Below are 24,208 nucleotides of genomic sequence, written 5' to 3'. Positions count from 1 at the left end.
TGCAGCATATTGTACCGAACTCCCTTAGCAGTGAATAAGAGTTCTTTGCTAATTACAATATTTTGAAAGGTGTCTGCTAACCTGATACGCAGTTTATGTAATACAGCAATATTGAATTCCTAGTACAGATCTAGAAGACATTACTTGCACCTATTATTGTGCGGTAACGTACGAAATGACATGGCTAGTTACTAAATCGCACAATGTATTTACCAAGGCCTCATTTGCATCAGTGGACGTCGGCAAATCACACAGGATATCATGTGATAACTGGTACACTAACGTCTGCTACAGTACATCTGTATACTGTAAGTAGTGCACGGGTTATTTTCTTGTGTGCGGAATGATTATTTCCTCTTTCCCTGTGCTCGGTAGTAACAGTTCTTGTTGATTTGACAAGTAAATAATGAATCATTCTATATTTCGTGCAATAACTTAAAAAAAAAAGAAAAATAACTTTATTGAATGTTTTAATTCTATTTGTGTGTGTTCTTTTTATTTAGAGTCTTTGGAACAAGTTTTTCCAGGATAAAGAACTCCGTGCAATGATTGAACAGGATGTTAAAAGAACGTATGTATTGAAAATGTAGTTTTGCTTATTGTATCTCCTATTAAAACACTCCATGTCACCTCAAGTGTAAAGTTCGTGCATGTAGCACTCCCCTTACTTCTTGTGTAGCTCTTTGAATATAGTGAACTTTTTGAAGTGAAACTTCTTTAGTGGCACCTCTGATGGGATAAAACTGGATAGATGGGGGGAGAAATGTGAAACGGAAGTGACGTCATGTAATGGACGCCGCTCCGCTCACACGCCCCCTGTCACATGTGGCGGCGCCACTCCTAATTGCCGCCGCACCCCTCACCCTCCCACACACCCATCACCCTCCCACACACCCACACCCAGTTGCTCACATGCGGCGGCGACAGCCGCCGCTCCTAACTGCCACGGCGCCGCTGTTCCGCCGCCCGCTGCCATGCCGCGCATGCGCAGAAGCGGCTGGCAGCGGCGCCGTTCCCCGCCCGCTGCCATGCCGATGGACAGGAGGAGGGAGGCCGGCGCCGCTCCTAACAGCCTGGGAATAGGGTGGTTTGAGCGCGCCGCCGGGGGGTGGGGAAGGGGGGAGCTTGAGCGCGCCGCCAGGGGGTGGGGAAGGGGGGAGCTTGAGCGCGCCGCCGGGTTGTGGGGAAGGGGGGAGCTTGAGCGCGCCGCCGGGTTGTGGGGAAGGGGGGAGCTTGAGCGCGCCGCCGGGGGGGTGGGGGGGGTATCTGCTCAGAAGACTCAGACTGAGCCCCCCGGGTCCGCAGCTCCGTCGGAGGTGGGGGGAGTCAGGAGAGAGGGGGTAGGACACAGACAGAGAGACATACGGTACACACAGAGAGATACACATACACTGACAGACACACACACACTGACAGACACGCACACACTGACATACACACATTGACTGACACATACACACATTGACTGACACATACACACAATGACACACACACACTTACTCTGACGCACACACACACACTTATTGACACACACACACTTACTCTGACGCACGCACACACTCTGACGCACGCGCACACACTCTGACGCACGCGCACACACTGACGCACGCACGCGCACCCCAGTGATGTACCGAACACCGCCCCTGAATGATGTGCCTATTCCTTCCCCCCCACTGTGAGCTCCCCCACCCGCTCAACATTCATGATGCTGGTACTGCTGCCAATAAACACATACACACACTGACGCATGCACACTTTGACGCACGCACACTTTGACGCACACTGACTGTCACACATACGCACACACACTGACTGACACACATTCGCACGCACACTGACTGACACACATACACTCACTGACCGACACAGAGAGACATTCACACAACACAGATAGAGAGAGACATACACTGACACACACACACACAATGACTGACACAAATACACACACTGACCGGTACAGATACATACACTGACCGGCACAGATACATACACTGACTGACACACACACAAACAAACACATACATACTCACTGACTGACACACTGACACATGTGTGCCGAGCACGCGCGTTATATGTCAATTTCTGTGACAAAAGTCAAAGAAGTTTCACTTACTATGCGCGTGCACAGCACACACAGCTTTTTTTTTTTGCAGTCTTGTTACATCTAAAGGTAGCATTGCATGTTTTTACCATCTAAAGTCTATCTGTCACCCTTCTGTAATATACTGTATGAATTCATGGAAATATTTCCATCAGGTGGGTATTTCTTGTTTGTAGTGGTGTGGTTTGTATTGCCTCCTTGAAAATGAACATGGTGCATATTCACTTCTACAGTAGTTCTTCCTCCTTAGAGAAAAAAGTATTGAAGCAATTCAAATCTGTAATAGTCATACCGCCTGAAATGTGGACATTATGCATTGCTTACCCCTTCTGCTTTCTGACGCACAACAGGGAGCAACAAGGGAGTCTTACCCCACCCACACTGAGCGCTTTTCTGGGATTGTTTGAAGAGGTTGAGAGTGATCAGGGAGGTGGGGATTGGCCGGGAAATGTTGGGAGACCTGACGTAGTAAAAAAGCGCTAGATAGAAACAGGGCATAAAGTTTTAAGTTACATTGTACTAACCGGAATAAAAATTATACTCTAGCCAAACACTGAATTGGTAAAGTAATTAAAAAAAAATGTGTTTCCTTTGCTTTCTTCGTCTATCCATTTTCAGTGCTTATTCTAGCTCCCTGCTTTCACATGATCTCCCCCTAATGCCTTTTGTGTTCATTTCTCTTTCCCTTTCTTCTAACACAGCATCTCTCTTTAAGGCTGGCATGCCTTTTATCTTTCTCTCTCATGCTCCCCATCGCTCTGCTTTTCTGTACTTCCTTGAGTTCCCCAGTACAGATCGGCAGTCCTGACTATAATGCTGTTCAATGTGGAAAGCACACTGGGGCTCGAGTGTCACAGCCCTTGCTGTGACTGATCGCTCGTCGCACGTCTGTCTTTTCCTTTAGGCTCCTGGAGATGCTGTGGTAGCTCTTCAGCAGATTTCCTCCAGCTCGATTGTACGACGGCCCAGCAGAAAACGACTCAATTCATCATCTTGAGAGATGTTGCTTTCCGATTAGAAGTACAGATGTAGTCAAATTTACTGCCACTAGGAGCACATTTTGGAGTGGCTGGAGCGCAGCCTAAGGCCTCGGCCATAGTGGAAGTGGGCGTGATCGCGCGCTCGCCTGCAGCAGGAGAGATTTTCTGTTCTGCAGGCAGAGGCGACGGGGAGGCGTGTCGGGGGTGCGGCCATGACATCACGGAGCTGGTTCGTCCTCATTGGGGCGAACCGCTCACGTGACCCAGCTGTCACGTGGGAAATTCTAACATGCTTGTCTCGCGAAGCACCGGTCTCCCTGTTGTGCTTGTGCATGCGCTCACGCGCTCACGCGCGCACTATATACAAATACATTGGCGTCCTAATGTTTGTTTTCGTCGCTCGTGCTGTCTCCTGCACTATGGGCGCAGCCTAAGTGCGGCCACACACAAACACAGCTTAGAAAACAGTAAGAAGGATTTACTCAGCGGGGTATCTGCTTGTGAAAGGCATCTGCAGCATTAATCCTCCAGGGCCCCCAGTCTCCCCGCACAGCTTTTACAGAAGTCACTATTTTTATCATTATTTTTAGTACACAGTATTGAAGCAGGGGGTCTCTGGATTCATTCAATTTCAGCTCCGGGGTCCCCCTGCTTTCCGAGGGTCAGACCTCCATAGGGGATGCCTGTATCTCCTGCAAGTTTTAATCTCCCAAGTCACGGCCCACGTGACTGGGACATTTAAACTTGCCGGCGATACTGGCACCCCCTGTGGAGGTCTGACCCTCGGGAAGCAGGGGGTCTGTGAGAAAAATGGGGTTCAGCTCCGGAGACCCCCCTGTTTCACTGGTGTGTACTAAAAATAATAAAATAAAAGTAAAGCTTCATTTACCTTAGTGGCTAATTACTAAGGTAATGAAGGGGTTAAACACACTTCCCACTACAGAAGTAGTACAGATGCAAAATATGTTGGTGTGATGACCATGATGACATTCCCCTAGGGCAGGGGGGCGCAAACTTTTTTCCCTGCGCCCCTCTGCCGGCAGTCCCCTCACTCCCGCGGCCCCTTAACCCCCACTTACCTGCGCTCCGGCGTCATGACCAATGATGCCGCGTTGCCATGGCGACGCAGGAAGGAAGCCGCCAGAGCCTAGGTAAGTAAAGGTTTATAGAGGCCCTGCAGCTTCCCCGGCACTTAATTTAAGTGCCTTCGGGAAGCGCGCGAGGCCTCTGTAAACCCCGCGCCCCCTCGCCGGCAGTCTCGCACCCCCCCTGGGGGTCGCGTCCCCCCAGTTTGCGCACCGCTGCCCTAGGGGACCAAAATTTTGTTTTTTCAATTTTGTTACATCCATGTCCTAATTTATATTATGTTCCCCCACCATTCATGCGTGCTGTAGCTTTTCACCATAGCTGTGCCTCTATGGGTGGGTGAGATGTTTTGTATCTGTGTTGCTGTACACTGTGGCCACACTCCAGAGGTGTGCCACTTTACTGCCTGCTGGTTAGAAGTACAGTATGCTATAATATGTATTGTTTCATGCTACCACATGTTCGTTTTCAGGGGAAAGGTTCTAAAGCGATAATCCCATCATTTTTTTTACATGATTCAAACCAAGGGGTCCTTCAGAGCTGAGCTGTGTTATTTTCTGTTCTGGGGACCCCTCGGTTCCCTAGATACTCACCATGGAAGTTATCTGGGGATTTAAATGGCCATCCAATAGGAAGCCTCAAAGGATGGTGTCGTGGCTTCCTATTGGCGGGTCCTGCACGTTTTAAAACCAGTAACTACACCGGTATGTATCTCAGCAACCGGGGGCAGTAACTGCAGCTAAATAGGGCTCAATTTAGCTTTAGAGGTGTGACAAAAATCAGCATCCGAATTGCTGCCTTAAATGTGCTCGTTAGCTCTTTTAAATACTATAAAGGGTTTATTGTCATTCTGAACCTCCGTTTCATTGGCATGTGGAGTGGAAGGAAATGTGTAATTTACCATGCTGTACAGGTGAGTCACACACACACACACACACGCACACTATTTTGTAAGCACACATTTTTACCAATTAACTGCCAGTGAGGCCAGCACACAGTGCAGAGCAATTGCCCCCTGGCAGAAAGAGGGTTAATGGTTTCCTCTGTCACTCATAGCTGCTGATGATATCCACAGAAAACAGACGAGGTGGGGGGGGGGGGGTTGTGTCACCATAGGAGAGAAAAAACAGGCAGTATTGCAGGATTCAGTGTAGTTCTTGTGACTTGAATCTATGAATATTATACAGCTCAACCCCGTTATAACGCGATCCGCTTATAACGCGGTGCAAGCGGGGCTCCCAATTTACGTATTTATGAATACTTTACAACACGATTATTGGTAACCTAAATACTTTATTGTGCAATGCATACAATTGTACATTATTTCTAACGCGATCAGCTTATAACGCGATGCGATTCTTTGGACCCCAAGCACAGCGTTATATGTGGGTTGAGCTGTACTCACAAACAGAGAATAAAGTAAGGCATATCCAAACTGTGGCAAATGTGGGTAGGACTCCACTTGCTCCAGGATTTTGAGACAATCCGGTTACAGGGTTCACGAGTGGAGGAGTATACACTTTTATCCTTGTATTAATTGATCACTTGTTATATTATATGGTTCAGTTATACTTGAACCAGTATATGTTCACACTGCTTACTTTATTGTTCACTTTATTATTACAGATTCTGTACACTGATACACATACAGACTCACTGATGCACACACATTTACATACAAAGGCACTTCTGCACATAGTCTAAACTAGGATACTACTGTATATACACTCACACATACTGATTACAAGTCTATATATAGTCCCACACATGCTGTTATATACGGCTGAAAATGTGAGCCCCGGGTATTATACATCACCCTCACAAATGTAGATGTTAGAACACCTTCAACAAAATGATATTATCACTATTACTCGGCTGTATGTTTATATCAGAGAAAAAAACATAACTGTTCAAATATAATATTAATTTTCATAAACCCTGTGATATTTCCTCCACTACCTGGCATGCTTGATTTTATGCTGTATGTCTATCATATTTCTATATCTCTATATGGTGGTACATAAAATACAAGGGTATGTTTGGAAGAATTACAGTATCCCTGGATGTGGTATAAAGTAAATGTATGCCTGTACCTGTTAGAAACCAGATTTGATTTATTTATTTTTTTAAGAGCATGTTTCCTAATTCCAGGTATGTTGATTTAAATCATGTTTGATTCACGTAGATCCACGTGCACCTGTGTGAATTACTGATCTGCTCTCCTCAAATTTTTGCTTGCAATGTCAATAACACATTTACATCTTGGAAAACCATTCTACTGTCCACAAATAACAGTATTTCCTGAAATAATTGCCCTTGTACAGTATTTGCTTGTACAAAATAGTAATCCTTCCTCTATGTATTTCTGGATAATTTTATTATTGCACTATTTCACTATAGTGAAAAGCAAAAGATTCACATGTAAGCATGTGGCCATCAAGATACAGTACAGCCCCAGCTTGCACCCATTACTTTGTTTAAGGTGTCATACAAAAAATAGATGCCTTACTGTATGTGTCTAGAGGGCCGATATTAAAATATAAATTGCTGCACTCATTCTTTCCTAAACGTAGAGAACCAAAGATGCTCTCTTAGCCGTTTTCCAGCCAGCGGATTTGGAACCAAGTGACATATATTAAAAACCAGGGGTGCTCAACGCCAGAACTCAAGCTCCCTCAAGAGGCCAAGTTTTCAGGATATCCCAGATTCAGCACAGATGGCTCAGAGGCTGCACCGCCTATGCTGAAGCAGGGACTAATTGAGCCACATGTGCTGAAGCTGGGATATCCTGAAAACCTGACCTGTTTGGAGGTGGGGGGTGCCTCGAGGACTAGTTGACAGTTACACCAAAGCTGTAAACCACTTGGACATTACAAAACCAACCCCCTATTTGTGTAAAGCAAGAAAGCAGAGAGTAATGTTGAAACACTGTTCCTCATTATCCTATTCCTGCAGCCTTTCTGAAGTGTCATTTCCAAAAGATACCACTATTCATTCATATTTTACCATGTGGTTTTTGTTTTTTAGATTTCCCGAAATGCAGTTCTTCCAGCAGGAGGATGTGCGAGATATCCTTACTGATATTCTGTTCTGTTATGCGAGAGAAAATGAGCAGTTGCTTTATAAGCAGGTAAGATAAACATTGTTCAGATTGAATGTTTTTTTTTATTGATGTAACTTATGTCAATTACTGATCACTTCCGTTCTTTAGTGTGGTCCGGACTGTAAAATGATCCTGCCATAAAAATACAGTGCTTTTGTGTATAAAAAATATATATACAGTATGTGGAATATATATGTGGGGTTGTGTGGCTGCTTGTTGATGCAGCAGAACAGGCTGCATTGCTTTTGACATTTTTTAGTTGTTATTACAGGATTGAAGCAGGGGGTCTCCGGAGCTGAACTGTGTTAATTTCAGCTCCGGGGACCCCTTGCTTCCAGAGATTCTTACCTCCGTAGCGGTGCCGATATGTCTGAAGTTTAAATGTCCCAGTCATGCTGGCCAATAGGAGCCGCACCGGATGACGTTACGGCTTCCTATTGGCCCGTGGGTCATTTAAACGCCGCCATTGTGTTAGGCACACCATGTGTCTGACAGCAGATATACCGGCATCGCTACGGAGGTGAGGATTTCTGTAAGCAGGGGGTCCCTAGAGCTGAAATGAACACAGTTCAGCTACAGAGAACCCCTGCTTCAATCCTGTAGTTTAAAAAAATAATAATTTCAAACGCAATGCAGCCTGTTCTGCTGCTCTGAGTGCCACAAAGCTAGAATACTCTTTTCTTTGACTCGGGAAGCAGGTGTCGTGGTAGACGCAAGAGGAAAAATATATATAACTTCTAAGAAACGTTTCATCAAAGAAGTCTGTTTTTAGGGCAGCTTTAAATGTGTAATGTATGGGGTGACGAGGAACGACTTGGCAGAGGTCTTGGATGTGGGAGTGGGAGGGAAGAGATCGTGGACAAAGTGAAGAGAGCATGAATGTACAGTGTTGACATCTGATATGCACGAAGAGGCAGCAGCATGGACAGCTTTGTGCAATACACAAACACCAGGCATTTGAATTTGGTTCTGGAGGATACAAGTGGGTGACTTGCATTGGGGAAGACTGGTGTAGGAGATAAAAGCATGAAAGCATCACTTTAATGAGGTTAGGAACTTGCATGAAAGAGGAAAACCAACTAGCGGCAGTCTGCAATAGCAAGTGAATTACAATTTTAGGTGATCCGTTGGCAAGAGTCAACTTCTTTGTTATGCAAAGTTTTATGCGGAGTGCTTTAAAATATAGGAAGTTGAAAAAATGCAAACTAAATAGATTTTTAGAACTGTTTTTAATAGTATTTTTAAAAGAAATACACAGTTAAAGGAGCCTACCAATGCATATGCATACAGTAAGTTGGAACATAGTACTTAAAGGATAAAGTTTTGTTTCTTTTAGATCTGTGTTTGAGCAAAGGGTCTCCCATATGTGCTCTTCTCCAAGGCTGGTTGTGGCTCTCAGAGCCAGAGTTGCAATCGGACCAGCTGAAGAGAACTTCCTTTTTTTGTTCCTGATTCTGGGGAGCAAATCTGGCCCATGTTATTGCTCATGATCAAATAACCCATGAAGTGGAATGTCCGAGGCAATCGGCGGCCACAGTTATTCCAGCACCTACACAGTTGATGGACACCACTTTGCATGTGTAAGAGTGGTATGTTCCTAATTAGCATAAGAAAAGTCTTCATGTAATATTTTATCATTTACAAGATCAAAGATTCGGCGAAACCAAGGGGGCCTGCTAGCAGAGACTCATTTTTACGTTAGTGTTGTTTTCCGCATTTCTGTACAAAGAGAAGATTGGGGAAAAGATACTAAAGAACTTTGTCACATCAAATTACTTTACCAAAGCAATAAACAAGTTGGGAAACAAATATTTCCTAGTTGTGTTAACATCAATGTGAAGCACGAATCCCTAAGCCAAATAAAAATTAATGGTGAGCACTTTTTTTTTTTCTTAAATAAATTTTCTTGGTCGTAATTATTCAACGGTGCCCATTCCCACCGCGTTAAGTGAATTCACCCCGGGCATGTCAGGAAACCGTGTATAATTTTAAACAAAGTCTATCATTTACTGAACTAGAAAGTAATATTATTACTGGGTAAGAATTAAAACAATTTAATTACCCCCTGCCTGGGTTTGATATCTTGAAGATGCCTTACAGAGAAATAACACCTTTCTGCATAAGGAATGAATATTTAAATTGATAACATTTAAAAGAAAAGAAAAACTTAAGTCTCCTCACAAGCTGTTAAAGCTATTATTTTGTACTAGGTGACACCCCGTTTAACATAGACCATATTGTTAATAGTTATGGGATTTTATTGAATTAATGAGACTGTTATCATGTAGTAGAATGTCTTGCTGAGTTAATTGAAATTGCACAGATTACATAAATGGTATTAATGAACTTTGACTGCCTGATGCCTCAGCTTTAATAAAGACTGCTTGGTGGGCTAAATGAACATAGGCATATAAAGAACAGGTTCAATTTTGCGAGCCTACAGGCTGTTGACAAAGAAAACTTTACCTCTGTTTTTTTTGGGATTGGATCTTTGGTGCAATGATCTGGGTTAATACAGTGCTGTAAGAGCATGCGTGCATCACATGAGATTGTTTCTGGAAAGATATACTGTCTGTGTGTGTCTGTGTATATACACTGCGCTCAGAAATAACAGGGCCCCTTTTATTTTTCATCATATCTTGCAGAAAAATCACATAATTTTCATGAAAATGTCAGCATCTATAGGTCTGTCACAGTAGATTATTACATGTCAGAATTATTTGATGATCTAATAAATATTCTTTGGAATTGGTGACGGCGTGATGACCTCATCAAGAGCATAGTTACAAAACTGTGTTTAGGTAAGAAGATAAGAAAGTTAGAAAGAGCAAGAATGATGGGCGCTTACATAAAATTAGTCCTGATGAAGGATTGTCGCTAGGAGGACTGAAATAAGCTAATTTGTATAACAAAGTATTGTTCGGGAGTAGGAGCAGCTGGATCAAGGCGTTGTCGATTTATACATTCAGACAGTTGCGTTCTTATCTTCGGGTGTGCGTTTCAGTAGAATTACATTTTCAACACACACTTTATAGTAATCTTAGTGTTTCATTTTAGATTACAACCGTTTAACACATTTATGAGCTACCAATGTAGCGCTGTGATCGGTCGCTTTGCTGCGAGAATGGACTGGTCAGCTATGCGCAATGCCTTGATAGTCCATGGCACACCGCCTAGCAGTCGGTAATGGCCCATCGGGATTAAAAGCGGGAGTCTCTGCGTCTGAATGGGACTCGCGCTGTGTGAATCCTACCGGGGTGCACAGGTCTGTAAGAGACACGCAGTAAGAGCGAGTCTGAATCAGTCTCTACCTGTGCGCTTCTAATAGGCAATCGCTCGGCTTTTGGGGCCTATGCAGAGAGCAGCGAATTTTAAAATTGGCGAGTTTAATAAAAAGTAGCTTTTTTGGAGAGTTTTATTCTCCATATGCAGAAATGTGCGAATTCTGCTATGTTTAACATGAATGCGTGTGGCGAGTTTAAATTGGCGAGATGCGCGCTGCAGAAATGTGTTAAAAAAAAATTCGCGCCTTTTTTTTTCCTTTCCTATGGCCGCGAGCGGCAGCTTCTTGCCAACTTTTCCTGGCGAGGCAAAAAGGAGACAATCGCGCCATTTTATTGGCGTGAACAGCCGCTAGATGCCGTTCGCGCCTCTCTGCATTAGGATATTTTTAAAACTGGCGAGATGGAGGTTCTCGCCAGCCGCGAGGCGAGTTTTAGAAATAGAAAAAAAAAATTGCCGCATTTTTCGTAACTCGCCATTTTCTGCTGTTTTCTGCGCGAATTTCTCCAAAAAATGGCGAGTTTTGAAATAGCGCTGCTCTCTGCATAGGCCTCCATGTTTTAATTTAATAACACAGTATTGAAACAGGCAGTCTCCAGAGCTGAAACACAATAATTTCAGCCCCAGGAACCCCCTGCTTCTAGAGTTACAGGCCCCGTTATGGGGTGCCGGTATCCCCACCATGTTTTAATTCTCCTTCATCACGACCCATGTGACCGGGGCCTTTAAATAGTGCAGAGGGATACCCCTCCCACTACCCACTCGAGTGTCCTAACCACCCACCCCGGGGAAACTACCCTTTTCACCAACCCCCTCTATCTCCAATATACATTACAATACAATACAAGCACCAATATGGTGCCGCCGCGGATTTAGGTGTGGCAGCACGACCAGCCATAGTGCTGCATCGGTACGAAGGAAAAACTCTCATTTGTCGTTTAATGAACATGAGACTTCCACAGTGTATCTGGTACTTGTTGACATAATACAGTGACATCAATTTAGTGAAAATCAGTTGATTTATTTACATTGTACTTCTTATATAGTGTTAATATACATAACAAACCTTGAATTGTGCAACATTTTATGAAGATTGAGTGAGAAATATATATGATACAGTATGAAAAACAAAAGGGGTCGTGTGTGTGTGTGTGTGTGTGTGTGTGTGTGTGTGTGTGTGTGTGTGTGTGTGTGTGTGTGTGTGTTCATCATCATCTCATTAGGAAAGGTCAAAATGTATGGTGTTAGCTTATATGGAATAGAACCATTATAAAGCAATGGGGGAGATATATGGAATAGATACCTATTTTGAAAAGGGAAACCTACATCGTCCGTTTCCCTGGACATATATTTGTAAAATGTATTTTCTTGCATCCTTAGTTACAGTATGAACAAGGCCATTTGATGAAATGCAAGCTTAAATAATGAGGCTGAGGCACAGATGTCAGGATGTCCTAAATAACCTAGACTCTAAACACAAACCATATCACATGCCGAATGAAGGCATGTGATATTTTTTTACATTTGAAAGGAGCAGTTCATTTTTAGTTTTTTTAAATTCAGTTCTGTAGTATTGGATAATACTGCATGGTTTTGTTTTTTTAATTCAACTCTTAATTCAACTCTTAATGCCAATTTTAATGAGTTTTAATATACTGAGGAGGGCATTTCCCCAGCAATGCAAGATTTTTGTAACGCTTTCCTGTTTGTGATAATTTGTTGCCAATATTCCCAGCAGTTTGAGCTGCAAACTGTAACAATAGCTACCGTAATGTTACCGTAATAATATGATGATACATTGTAGCTGTTGAGCTACACTGACTGAAGGATTGATTGAAACTGAAAGGCTGCCATTTAGTGAACCCTGGGAAACAGGATCTTTGCTGATCGATCACGGGAGAGCAAATCAATCATCAGCGTAGGTAATTAGTTTTTAATAAAGGTAATCAAATGCTGCATATATACAATTTTTTTAAATTTAATATTTCTAAATGCCGCATGGATTGCCTCATTAACCAGCGAGGAGTCATTTGCATTTTTACCCATTTGTGGAATAATGAAGGGGTCCATGTTGACACCATTTCTCATCCCTTGTGCTACTTTGTTTATATGTGCTTCAGTTTCTACTGTATACTGTACATGGAGGATACAATATTTATCAGCCCCATTTCTGTCATTACGCCTGGCTTCTAACAAACCCCCACATGCATTTTATTTAGTTCTCATTTGACCTCGCTGATCCCACTGAATCATTGGCGAAATAGAGGCTTCGTTTTCTTGCATGTCCATTTCTACAGGTGGCTTCCAATGTACAAATGTGGAGAGATTCTTTTCTGGTCCCACATTTGTTTTTGTTTTTAAAAACATTCTCTCTTGAGGGCACAATACCTACTTAACCTTTAGCAAAGGTTTTGCTGCGCAGAGCACTTGGGCTTCTAGTGGGGAAAAGATCAAAAGAATACATTGATAGAGATTGTGCAGCGCTGCAAAAATCCCCTCATTATATTGGCTACTTCTTGTGTGACTTATTATTTAGAAGTTTTATTTACCTGGGCCCTTCCTCACTTTGACACCAAGTACCTACAACTGCTGATCCCTTCTACCTGACCTTCATGTCTCAGACCACTTGAATCGCCAGAGTAAAAACTACTAAAGTGGAAAAGGACTCTTGTGTTGGTTAATTCCACTGGTTAGTGAGTGGGGTGCCTGTCGCCTAAAGATTGACATTGCAAGCCTGGGAAGGGAAGGTGTATATTTTTTTATATGGTAAGAGTTTAAAATATATTACAATTGCTTGTCACTCTAAAGCAGGGGTCACAAACTCAGTCCTCAATGGCCACCAACAGACGAGGTGTTTTGGATATCCCTGCTTCAGCGCAGGTGGCTCAGTTGAAGATTGAGCCACCTGTGCTGAAGCAGGGATATACTGAAAACCGTTGGTGGCCCTTGAGGACTGAGTTTGAGACCCCTCCTCTAAAGCTTTTATTAGATATACTGTTGTGAGATGGTGGTTTAAACAGCACTAATAATACATAATTAAAGCTAATGGATGTCCAATGGTTGCCCAGCTACTGGCCATATCGAAAAGGAGCTGAATGAGAAGATCATACTGAGAGCCCTCTTCTACATAATAGGACAGTAGTTTTCAACCTGTATTATGTGAAACTCTGGGGTTTTGTGTAAGGATACAAAAGTTTCCTGATTGATCATAATATGATACAAACATTTTTTTTTTTAATCAATTTTTTTCTCCATATTGTGTAATTTAATAAATCAAACAGGTTATTAATTGTTATACTGTAATGTATGGCACAAATAAATAAATCAAAGCCCCACCACAGCCATACTGTAGTATTTGTGCATACCGTAGGATAGGAAGCCTGGGGCTCTGCCAAGTCATAATACATTTTAAAGGGGTTCCGCCAAGTCACAAAAATAATTCTTAAAGGTTTCTGCTGTTCTTAAAAGGTTGAGAATCACTCCTTCAGGAAATGTTTCTTTGAAGCTGCAGCAGATTCAATTTTTTAATTAGTATGTTCACTATGTACTTTTACACAGCATGAATTGCACACTAATATAAACATGAGAGGTTTAGGCAAAATATATTCAAGTTTTAGACGAAACACCAGAGGCATTTGTAAGACTGCGTACAGTATATGTATTAGAACTAAAGGCTTTCACTAGCATTTCTTTCTCCTCGGAGCTGGACAGAATCCCCGATGAACAGAGGAGAATGTCACACGCTGCATCAGGGGACATGCTAATCTTTATGGAGTTGTGCAATATTTGAAATATAATTTAATAAGAAAAAGAAATGGTTTATTATGCTTTAATTGAGGCTCTTCCTCTGAAGATTCTGATTGCGCAGCAAATGCTATTGATCGCAACATAATCCGAGAAAGAGAACAATGTATTTTTCTTTAGGAAAGTTTAATCATTAAGAGAGATGGGGAGAATCAGACAGTGGAAGAACGCCACAGTGTTAAGGGCCACAAAATGCATGGATATGGTAGAATGTGCAGTAGGATAAGTTAAAAGTATATCATTTGAAAACTGGTTGTAATGTTTGGAGGACGTAACAAGGCAATGCAAGGATTTTTTTCCAAATTATTTTTTTAATATATACTGTAGTTGAAGCCGGGAGCCTTGGTACAGTAGCTGTATCCAGTTAATTTCAGCTTCGGGTACCCCCTGCTCCCGGAGAAACTTACCTGTGAAAGTAGGTGCCTGTAGCCACTCTCCTCCGCTACCAGGGTTCACAATTTGCCTGTTGTTCAGATATTTCCCCGGCCTGCAGGCCAATTGGAAGCCGTGACGACATTGGTGCGGCTTCCTGTTGGCCCATGTGACACGGGAGCTTCAAACTTGAAAGCCCTGCTTGCTGAGGTGCATCAGCTACTTCACAGGTAAGTATCTCCGGAAGCAAGGGGTCCAGCTCCAGAGACACCCTGCTTCAATTCCATATATATTTTTTTTAAAGTTACAAAAAAAATTGCCGTCTTGAATTACGCCTTAAGTAACCAGAGGTAATAATTTTGTACAAGGTGCATTTATTTATTTGTGACAGATAAAGGGTTAATAAAGCGCAACAAATATTGTGATAAAATCAAGCTGCTGCCTGAACACCCGCGGTTTCCCCAAACCGCAATTACATAAACCTGAACCAAAAAGTGCTCGTGGCGCAAAGTGACCAAATAAACCCAGTGATGTACAGCACTGAAAGCACATAATACTGTCACTCCATGTGTAGAATTCCTCAGGTGCGTGGACTGCTGGTTAACCTCATATGAAGAAAAGAACACAAATGCAGAGGGTATAGTGCATTAACATTTACTCATGATGACAAACACAGGGGGGGGGAAAACAAACTCACACTCTCCCCGCTGGTGTATAAGCAAGAAGTGACTTCGGGCGCACTTCAACCCTTCTCCCGTGGGTGACCCCCAGATGAAGTCTTTGGACGAAACATGTTGGACTTTTTGACTCTCTGAGGCCACTACATCAACCCTATACTATCCGGATTGGCTGGGGAGGCTGTGACGTGTTGACACGGACGGAGGACTCTGAGCGCAGGTGAGAGGCGCTGAAGGAGGAGACCGGAGTTTGCACGTGTCTCCACATGCGCAGCAGCTGATTTGGGAGCAGTCATTTCGGGAGAAAGGTTGAAGTGCGCCCGAAGTCACTTCTTGCTTATACACCAGCCGTGAGAGTGTGAGTTTGTTTCCTCTCCCCCCCCCCGTGTTGTTTGTCATGAGTAAATGTTAATACACTATACCCTCTGCATTTGTGTTCTTTTCTTCATATGAGGTTAACCAGCAGTCCACGCACCTGAGGAATTCTAGATATGGAGTGACGGTATTATGTGTTTTCAGTGCTATACATCACTGGGTTTATTTGCACATTGCACTGTTTATATTTGGTCACTTTGCGCCACGAGCACTTTTTGGTTCACATGTATTTATTTATTTATTTATGTGCAACCCAGTAAAGAGAAGACAGTAGAACATACTGGAAGTGTTTCTAGAATTACTGAAAGCAAAACAACCTACAGCATTTTCCATCAGAAGTTTCAGATACAGGAAGGGAACACCAGCGATCCAGGCCTGGAACCATAATGTTGTGGATAAAGGACTTGGATGGATTGAGAATGAGGTTCTGGTGACTGATATAAATTTACATTGTGGAGATAGGTAGAATGGACAACATTCTTGATATGCGTGCAGGACAATGTGAGGATAAGGATAACACGGGTTATCTGTCCTGTCAAGTCTCACGCCATATCCCTTTATCTACACTAAAGAAAAGCAACATGGTGAAGAGAAAAACATATATTTAACTACAGGCACACCCCGCATTAACGTACGCAATGGGACCGGAGCATGTATGTAAAGTGAAAATGTACTTAAAGTGAAGCACTACCTTTTCCACTTATCGATGCATGTACTGTACTGCAATCGTCATATACGTGTATAACTGATGTAAATAACGCATTTGTAACAGGCTCTATAGTCTCCCCGCTTGCGCACAGCTTCGGTACAGGTAGGGAGCCGGTATTGCTGTTCAGGACGTGATGACAGGCGCATGCGTGAGCTGCCGTTTGCCTATTGAGCGATATGTCCTTACTCGCGAGTGTACTTAAAGTGAGTGTCCTTAAAGCGGGGTATGCCTGTATTTTACAAATTCTTTCATTGTATGATCACAAAATTTGTTCTCCGAAAACCTGATGTTTCACCGTTTTTAGAAAATAAACCGAGTTTAAATGTAGGAATCCTCTGCAGAGCATAATGTGGCCTTTAACATGGACGGATGCTTCAACTAATACATTTTTGTGGCAGCTCGGAAAATATGTGGTAATGAAAATGAGAATCGGCAATTTAACAATGCTATTGTGAAAAAAGGCTCCTGAAAATTCAGCCCTGTCCCTGTGCATTACTTGTAACGCAAACTAACTCCCTGTGTAATCTCAAACTAATGAAGTAGATCATAATGAGCTGTAAATGTGTATTTAATTTTCATCTAAGTTAACATTGTCAAGTTGAAATATGATCAGAAAACTGACATTTTTAGTGTTATAGCCAGCAAGAAATATATTCATGAGCTAATCATTACCTGTGCATTATTATAATTTTATACGTATCTTTTTTCAGGGAATGCATGAGCTGTTGGCACCTATAGTGTTTATTTTGCATTGTGATCACCAGGCCTTTTCACATGCCAGTGAAGCTGCACACCCAAGGTAAGTAAACTATAGTCATTTATTTTTACATTGTTGTCATGGAAGACCAGGACTTTTAACAAACTTATATCTGGGATCATTCACTAGGCAAAACAAGATGGTGGAATAAAATTAGGTTAATTCGGGTAAACCCACGTACACACAATGAAATACAAAATACAGATGGAGTATACACACTTACTTTGGGTCTGGGGGTGAAAACTAGTCTTTCCTATGTGCAGGGCGCCTGCTCATGTGCCACGCTGGAATAAACCTGGAACAAGTAACCTTATTCCTCAGAACTGGCCCTCGGCTAGGCTAGACTTCCCTGGCACCTCAATGCCTAGTGCTTTGCTATTCCAAGCAAAGCCCCTGGGAAACCGTACCGGCACTTCACTGGACCAGTGCCAAGATTACCAGCCCCAAGATTACCAGTCCCTTTCATAGACTTCTGTGTCCTATGTCTAACATGAACAGGGACTGCCCACCACTCAGAGCATGGGAACGTTTCCCACCAGCCAATCAGAGTGGGGCTCATCTAGCTGCTGATGTCAGGGGAAGGGACGTGCCAAACCGCATCTTCCCCCCCAGCCCATTCATGGCCACCTGCTGGTCAGGCTCCATAGTGTGTCGGAGAAAAAAAGATGGCTTCTGGGCCTGATTCTTTGCCCCTCCCTGCTAAACCAAATGGTCCGACACCTCTGGACACCCTGTTTGTCCTTTGAGCTCAGATGTCTATGCAGACATCCTGGCACCAATGTAAATGCTCAGGATGACTGCATAGACATTTATACATACAGTATAAAACACTATAAACCCTACTTTAATAAAGAATAAACCTTGGGTAACCTTATATGTGTGGGAAATTAGTCTGGGATACCTGGGCTCGAAAACTAGGAGTCTGGGGAACACTATGCAGCTCCAATGTAATTCACCCCGCGTACCCACAAATCATGTCTACACGCCAGGGAGATTTAGGGGACTTACAGTAACTTTGTCCCACGAACTCCTGCAAAGAAAAGGAATACATTTCGTCCAAAATATCCCACCTAAAACTTACACTCCCGAAATCTGGGGTCTCTGGGACACTGGGAACCCTAAAAGAGGAAAAGCAGTGTCCTTTTATTCTTGCATTGCTGCTGGCAATGCAACTTGGTCCCAGAGCACAGATTTCCCATTGACTTACATTGGACTTCCTTAGTCCCCCCGTCTTTATGTATGGACGGGTACCAGCAAAGCCCACACTGTTTGTGGGGAGCCATAACAGTGCCTGGGGTACCCCTGAACCAGGGACCCCCTTTTCTAAGTGTACTTGAACACATTTCACCATGACTCATTTTCCTTCCCGGGCTGTGCTGAAGCAGTGTACCCTAGTGGTGAGTCACGGTTACGTTTTTTATGGGGAGATATTGATGAGGCCAATATGCACACATGTATCCGCAAATCATGCCTGATTGTCGGATACATTTACCGGGGAACCGGTAACTTTGGTCCCCGACCCTGTATGCACATTCTGACAACAGTTTCTCCGCGAAATCCCCCTTAAAGTCATGCTCCCCAAATCCCTGGTTAAAAGCATGCCCGGAAAGGGAAAATCACAACAAATACTGGTAATACATTCTGGGCAGCGGGGTGCGGCCCAAATACACATGGGGCTAACTATATGGGTTCCCTAACATCCTCCCGCTCCCAAAGTCCCTTTCCTGCAGCTATCTTCTATGGGGAATCATAACCACACATGGTATCCCTAGCCCATAACCCTGCAGGGGGCAGTTAATATGGGAACATGCTCACATGGAAACAAAGTGTATTATCATACTGGGCCCAAGAGCTAACCCTCTTCGCCCATTACCCACGGTTCCTAGGGGCAGCCAGCCAGGCTTGGACCTTTATTTGGAAGGCCAGTTACCCCCACCGTCACAATTGTATTATTTGCTTAAAATAACTGTTGCTATATATGTTAAATGTACAAACCTACCTTTAATGAAATTAGATTGATGCCATTAATAGTGTAGTAGATTGCAGCGATCCTACCACCAGTCAATCAAAATAGGGCTAAACTTTTGTACATTTCCGATATTCAGGTTTTTTATTTGCCACCCCATGTCCTCTTTTGAGCTTTAATGTGCACTGCCAAAAGAGACACTTCCTTTCCCCCCCCCCCTTAAGGTGGGGCAAAGGGCAGGGAGGGGCAAAGGGCAGGGAGGGGCGAAGGGGGGCGAAGGGCAGGGAGGGGCGGGGTGAAGGGCAGGGAGGGGTGGGGTGAAGGGCAGGGAGGGGTGGGGTGAAGGGCAGGGAGGGGTGGGGTGAAGGGCAGGGAGGGGTGGGGTGAAGGGCAGGGAGGGGTGGGGTGAAGGGGAGGGGTGGGGTGAAGGGCAGGCAGGGGTGGGGTGAAGGGCGGGCAGGGGTGGGGTGAAGGGCGGGCAGGGGTGGGGTGAAGGGCGGGCAGGGGTGGGGTGAAGGGCAGGCAGGGGGGGTGAAGGGCAGGGAGGGGTGGGGGTGGGGGGCAGGGAGGGGTGGGGGGCAGGGGGTGAAGGGCAGGAGGGGTGGGGGTAAAGGGGAGGGGTGGGGGGCAGGGAGGGGTGGGGGGCAGGGGGGTAAAGGGCAGGAGGGGTGGGGGTAAAGGGGTGGGGTGGGGGGCAGGGAGGTTGGGGGTGGGGGGCAGGGAGGGTGGGGGGAAGGGCCGGGCCGAGGGGGGGTGGGGTGAAGGGCCGGGCCGAGGGGGGGTGGGGTGAAGGGCCGAGGGGGGGTGGGGAGAAGGACCGGGCCGAGGGGGGGTGGGGTGAAGGGCCGGGCCGAGGGGGGGTGGGGTGAAGGGCCGGGCCGAGGGGGGGTGGGGTGAAGGGCCGAGGGGGGGTGGGGTGAAGGGCCGGGCCGAGGGGGGGTGGGGTGAAGTGCCGAGGGGGGGTGGGGTGAAGGGCCGAGGGTGGGGTGAAGGGCCGGGCCGAGGGGGGATGAAGGGCGGCGCCGAGGGGGGTTGGGGTGAAGGGCGGGGCCGAGGGGGGTGGGGTGAAGGGCGGGGCCGAGGGGGGTGGGGTGAAGGGTGGGGGTGAAGGGTGGGGGTGAAGGGTGGGGGTGAAGGGCCGGGCTGAGGGGGGTGGGGTGAAGGGCCGAGGGGGGTAGGGTGAAGGGCGGGGACGAGGGGGGGTGGGGTGAAGGGCTGGGCCGAGGGGGGTGGGGTGAAGGGCTGGGCCAAGGGGGGGTGGGGTGAAGGGCGGGGCCAAGGGGGTTGGGGTGAAGGGCGGCGCCGAGGAGGGTGGGGTGAAGGGCTGGGCCGAGGGGGGTGAGGTGAAGGGCGGGGGTGGGGGTGAGAGGCGGGGGCGGTGAAAGGAGGCAGGACCAGGGGGGGTGAAAGGCGGGGGGGGTGAAAGGCAGGGCCGAATGGGGGGGTGAAAGGCAGGGCCGGTGTGAAAGGCAGGGCGGGGTGTGAAAGCAGGGCCGGGGGGGGGGGGTGAAAGGCAGGGACGCGTGAAAGATCCCTTCCCCTGCGTTTCCTCACCTCGCACCCGGCCGCGCTCCTCATCTTCCTCCAGGTACCAGCCGCCCTCCTCCTCGGGTTCCTAAGCGGTGTCCGTTACCCCCGGCGAGGCGGAGCTGAGACGCTCAGGTGAGGAGGTGGTGTGGGCCGCCGGCCTGTACAGCTCCCGACTGAGGGAGCCAGAGGAGCGCTCTCGGGGATGGTGAGCTGGGGGAGCGGCCTGTGGGCCTGTGTGAGGTGAGAGCCAGAAAGTGTGTGCTCGAGGGGGAGGTTGGAAGCGGTCTGTGGGAGGGAGCGCTGGAGAAGGGTGAAAGCGCCGGGGAAGGGTGAGCGCTGAGGGAAAGAGCCGGGGAAGGGTGAGCGCCGAGGGAGAGGGAGAGCGCCGGAGGAGATGGAGGGCGCCGGGGAAGGGTGAGCGCCGGGGGAGAGGGAGAGCGCCGGGGGAGAGGGAGAGCGCCGGGGGAGAGGGAGAGCGCCGCGGGAGAGGGAGAGCGCCGGGGAAGGATGATGCGCCGGGGGAGAGGGAGAGCGCCAGGAAGGGTGAGAGCCGAGGGAGAGCCCCGGGGGAGAGGGAGAGCGCCGGGGAAGGGTGAGAGCGCCGGGGGAGAGGGAGAGCGCCGGGGGGAGAGGGAGAGCGCCGGGGGAGAGGGAGAGCGCCGGGGGAGAGGGTGAGCGCCGGGGGAGAGGGTGAGCGGGCTCAAAGGCGTGGAGTGTGTGAGGCTGCGGGTATGCTGTGTGGTGTGTGAATGTAACAGTGGGCTAGAGCACCGGCCAATGAGAGCCGTAGGGGGGGCAGACACACCGACCAATGAGAGCCGTAGGAGGGCGGTCGGGCGGACCGACGGACCAATCAAATGGTCTACAGAGACTCACAAACAAGATTTTCAAATTTATATATATAGATGTCCAATCCATTGCAAGAGAATAGATCTGTGCTAAATAATGCACCCCAGCCCTGATTTATGCACGACAGTTACAATGTATTGGTTATTGTGTAAAAGAAACCTGTTAATTGAGTGAGTTAATAATAGTCACAATCCCAACAATATTTAGGATCACACAAGTACATGTTGGTTACTTCAGATGTTTCTAGCTAGAAACTTCACAGAATATAACAAATATCTAAAATATTACATACCTGTTACTTAAAAAATATTAAAGCTGTTTGCCCCTTGTGCTAAAGTCTGCTTATTTGTCTCATTTCTTGTGTTAGATGTATAAAAAGCTCAAATCTGTCTCCCATGAGTCATTTGTATTACCTAATTTGCTTGTTTTGTTTTGTTTTTTAATTCATGAAGCTTGCAGACACTCTAAAATTGGACACAAATGCTTTGCTTCTGAAGCTTTATTTTCTACTTCAACTAATATTAATAGTCTCTGTATTTTACTGAGGTTATCTATTTGTGCCTAAAACCCGTGCATGCACGACCAGTGCAGTATAAAGCACTTTGAGCTTTTAAACAGCCACTATTAACTTTTGCATCTAAAATTGTATTCTGACTTATTTTAAATAGATTGTGAACTCATACTCTATGCCTGGTCAGTGATCTACATACATAAGGATATGTGGCACACCATTTTTCTGTCCTGCTAAGGACATCTTTAATTAAAGTGCAGCTTGCTTCTTGGAATAAGACCGTGTGATTACCATGATTTTCAGTCTGAACTCATTGGCTTGATGATTGCCACAGATTGTGTTCCAGTGATAAATTTTGATTTTTAAGAAGTAAACTGATGATTAATGTCTGCAGAAGTTGGGAAGCGAGGAAACTCATTTGTTTTTCATCTTTTCAAAAGCTGATAACGGTGTAAATGAGTAACTCTTTAAAAATAACTCGGTTTTAGTAGCAAATAAGTTATTGACAATTGTGGCATAGCAATCAAAAGTGGTAATTGTTTGTGCTTGTATTTTTCTGTAGTGAAGAAATGAAAGCTCTTTTAAATCCTGCTTATCTGGAGCACGATGCTTAGTAAGTTGGGACCTTTTTTTTGTGACTTTTACATATTTGACTTTTGCAGTAGTTCTTTTATAAATCCCTTTATTCCTTTTATTTCCCTAGTGCAATGTTTTCAAACCTTATGGGAAGCGCAGAGCCTTGGTTTTCAACATTTGAACATGACTCACGCAAGGTAACAAATATACATTTAATGTGGCTTATATTTGTAAAACTTGATTGAATTCTATATATATATACCCACACACACTGCTTCCTAGTTCATACTGTACTGAGGTAGCCCGAATTAACTTCCTTGTGACTGCTGGTTGCTGCAGTCCAGCTCTCCCAATGGATATATGAGATTTGTGGTTACTAACCTTCTTTACATTGTGGACCCTTTGCTAATTAATAAACCTTACTGCCTACTCATCAGACTATTTCTAACAAAACTGTTTGCCCGATTCCAGGCAATACAATGTCAGCAGCTCGTGGAGGAAATGCTTATTAGGGCCCCAAACTGTATTTCAGTGTGTGCAGACAGCATGGATGGTATAGCTGTAAATTACTGCTGGAGCTTCCAAAGTCACGTCCCGCAAAGCATTGTGAGGAGCAACTTTGGAAGCTCCTGCGGTAATTGACAGCTATACCACCAACTCGCTACGGTTCCGTTTGGGGCATTACTAAGTGTGCAGTCCTTACAGGGGCTCAGGAACCCACTATACTGCCTGGGATCACTCATTAAACAAATTAAATTAAATTTACGAACACCTTTGAAACACTATGAAACCCTCGGGTTTGGCAAACCCTCTGTTGGGAATCGCGCTCTTCAACAACTACAGGTGCAAATGCGGGTTCTCGACCGCTTGCGGCGTGTGTTCATATCAGTGGTTGCAAATGTTGTCTCCCATGGTAATCATATCATTCTTTCTGACTATAGGAAAAAGATGCAATGCTTTCAACTATGCCATTTGCCAGACCACAGGACATAGGACCTTCTATTGCTATTGTATCAAAAGTAAACTACATTCAAGACCAGCTGTTGAAGAAACATGATATTGAGCTCTACATGCATCTAAATAGACTTGAAATTGCTCCTCAGATCTACGGATTGTAAGTAGGAATTTCTTTTTGCTTCATTTTTCCGTACTCCTTCATTAAGGCCCATATTTTCTAAGCGATTGTCTGCCATACTAAGCCTTCTAGCTACAGAACACACCTTACAGCCCATTTACTTGGTGGGACCTCTTGAAGTTGTCTTCTAGAGTAGTACGGCTTATTGTATACAGTATGGATCTTAGGGTTTGTCTTAAAATATACTTTATGAAAAACATTTACTGTTGGGTGTTATGAGCACACTGAAGGCTATAAAAAGTAGAATCCTATAAAGGCATCTGTAACCGTCAAACAAAGTCGCCTAATTCTAAGTAAAGTTCATAGCATAACTAGCACAGATGTAACAAACAAAAGAATAGACAGCACGTATATGAGTATATGGAATGGTGCAATGTGGAACAAGGAGGACCCCA

At 45.3% G+C, this 24,208-nt stretch overlaps 1 protein-coding gene across 2 annotated transcripts in view; it reads left to right on the top strand.

The window, feature by feature from the left end:
* Positions 1–24,208, top strand: part of TBC1D5 (TBC1 domain family member 5) — a 600,469-nt gene that overhangs the window by 283,908 nt on the left and 292,353 nt on the right. For both annotated transcript variants that reach the window (XM_075586906.1, XM_075586905.1), the window contains exons 8-13: positions 504–571; positions 7,195–7,297; positions 17,200–17,288; positions 22,665–22,715; positions 22,806–22,875; positions 23,620–23,792. In XM_075586906.1, the coding sequence (XP_075443021.1) occupies positions 504–571; positions 7,195–7,297; positions 17,200–17,288; positions 22,665–22,715; positions 22,806–22,875; positions 23,620–23,792 (554 nt within the window). The remainder of the gene's footprint in view (positions 1–503; positions 572–7,194; positions 7,298–17,199; positions 17,289–22,664; positions 22,716–22,805; positions 22,876–23,619; positions 23,793–24,208) is intronic.

The sequence above is a fragment of the Ascaphus truei genome, chromosome 2, assembly GCF_040206685.1.
Source record: "Ascaphus truei isolate aAscTru1 chromosome 2, aAscTru1.hap1, whole genome shotgun sequence".
In the NCBI taxonomy this organism is placed as follows: Eukaryota; Metazoa; Chordata; class Amphibia; order Anura; family Ascaphidae; genus Ascaphus; species Ascaphus truei.
This window is presented reverse-complemented; position numbering and strand designations above follow the sequence as displayed.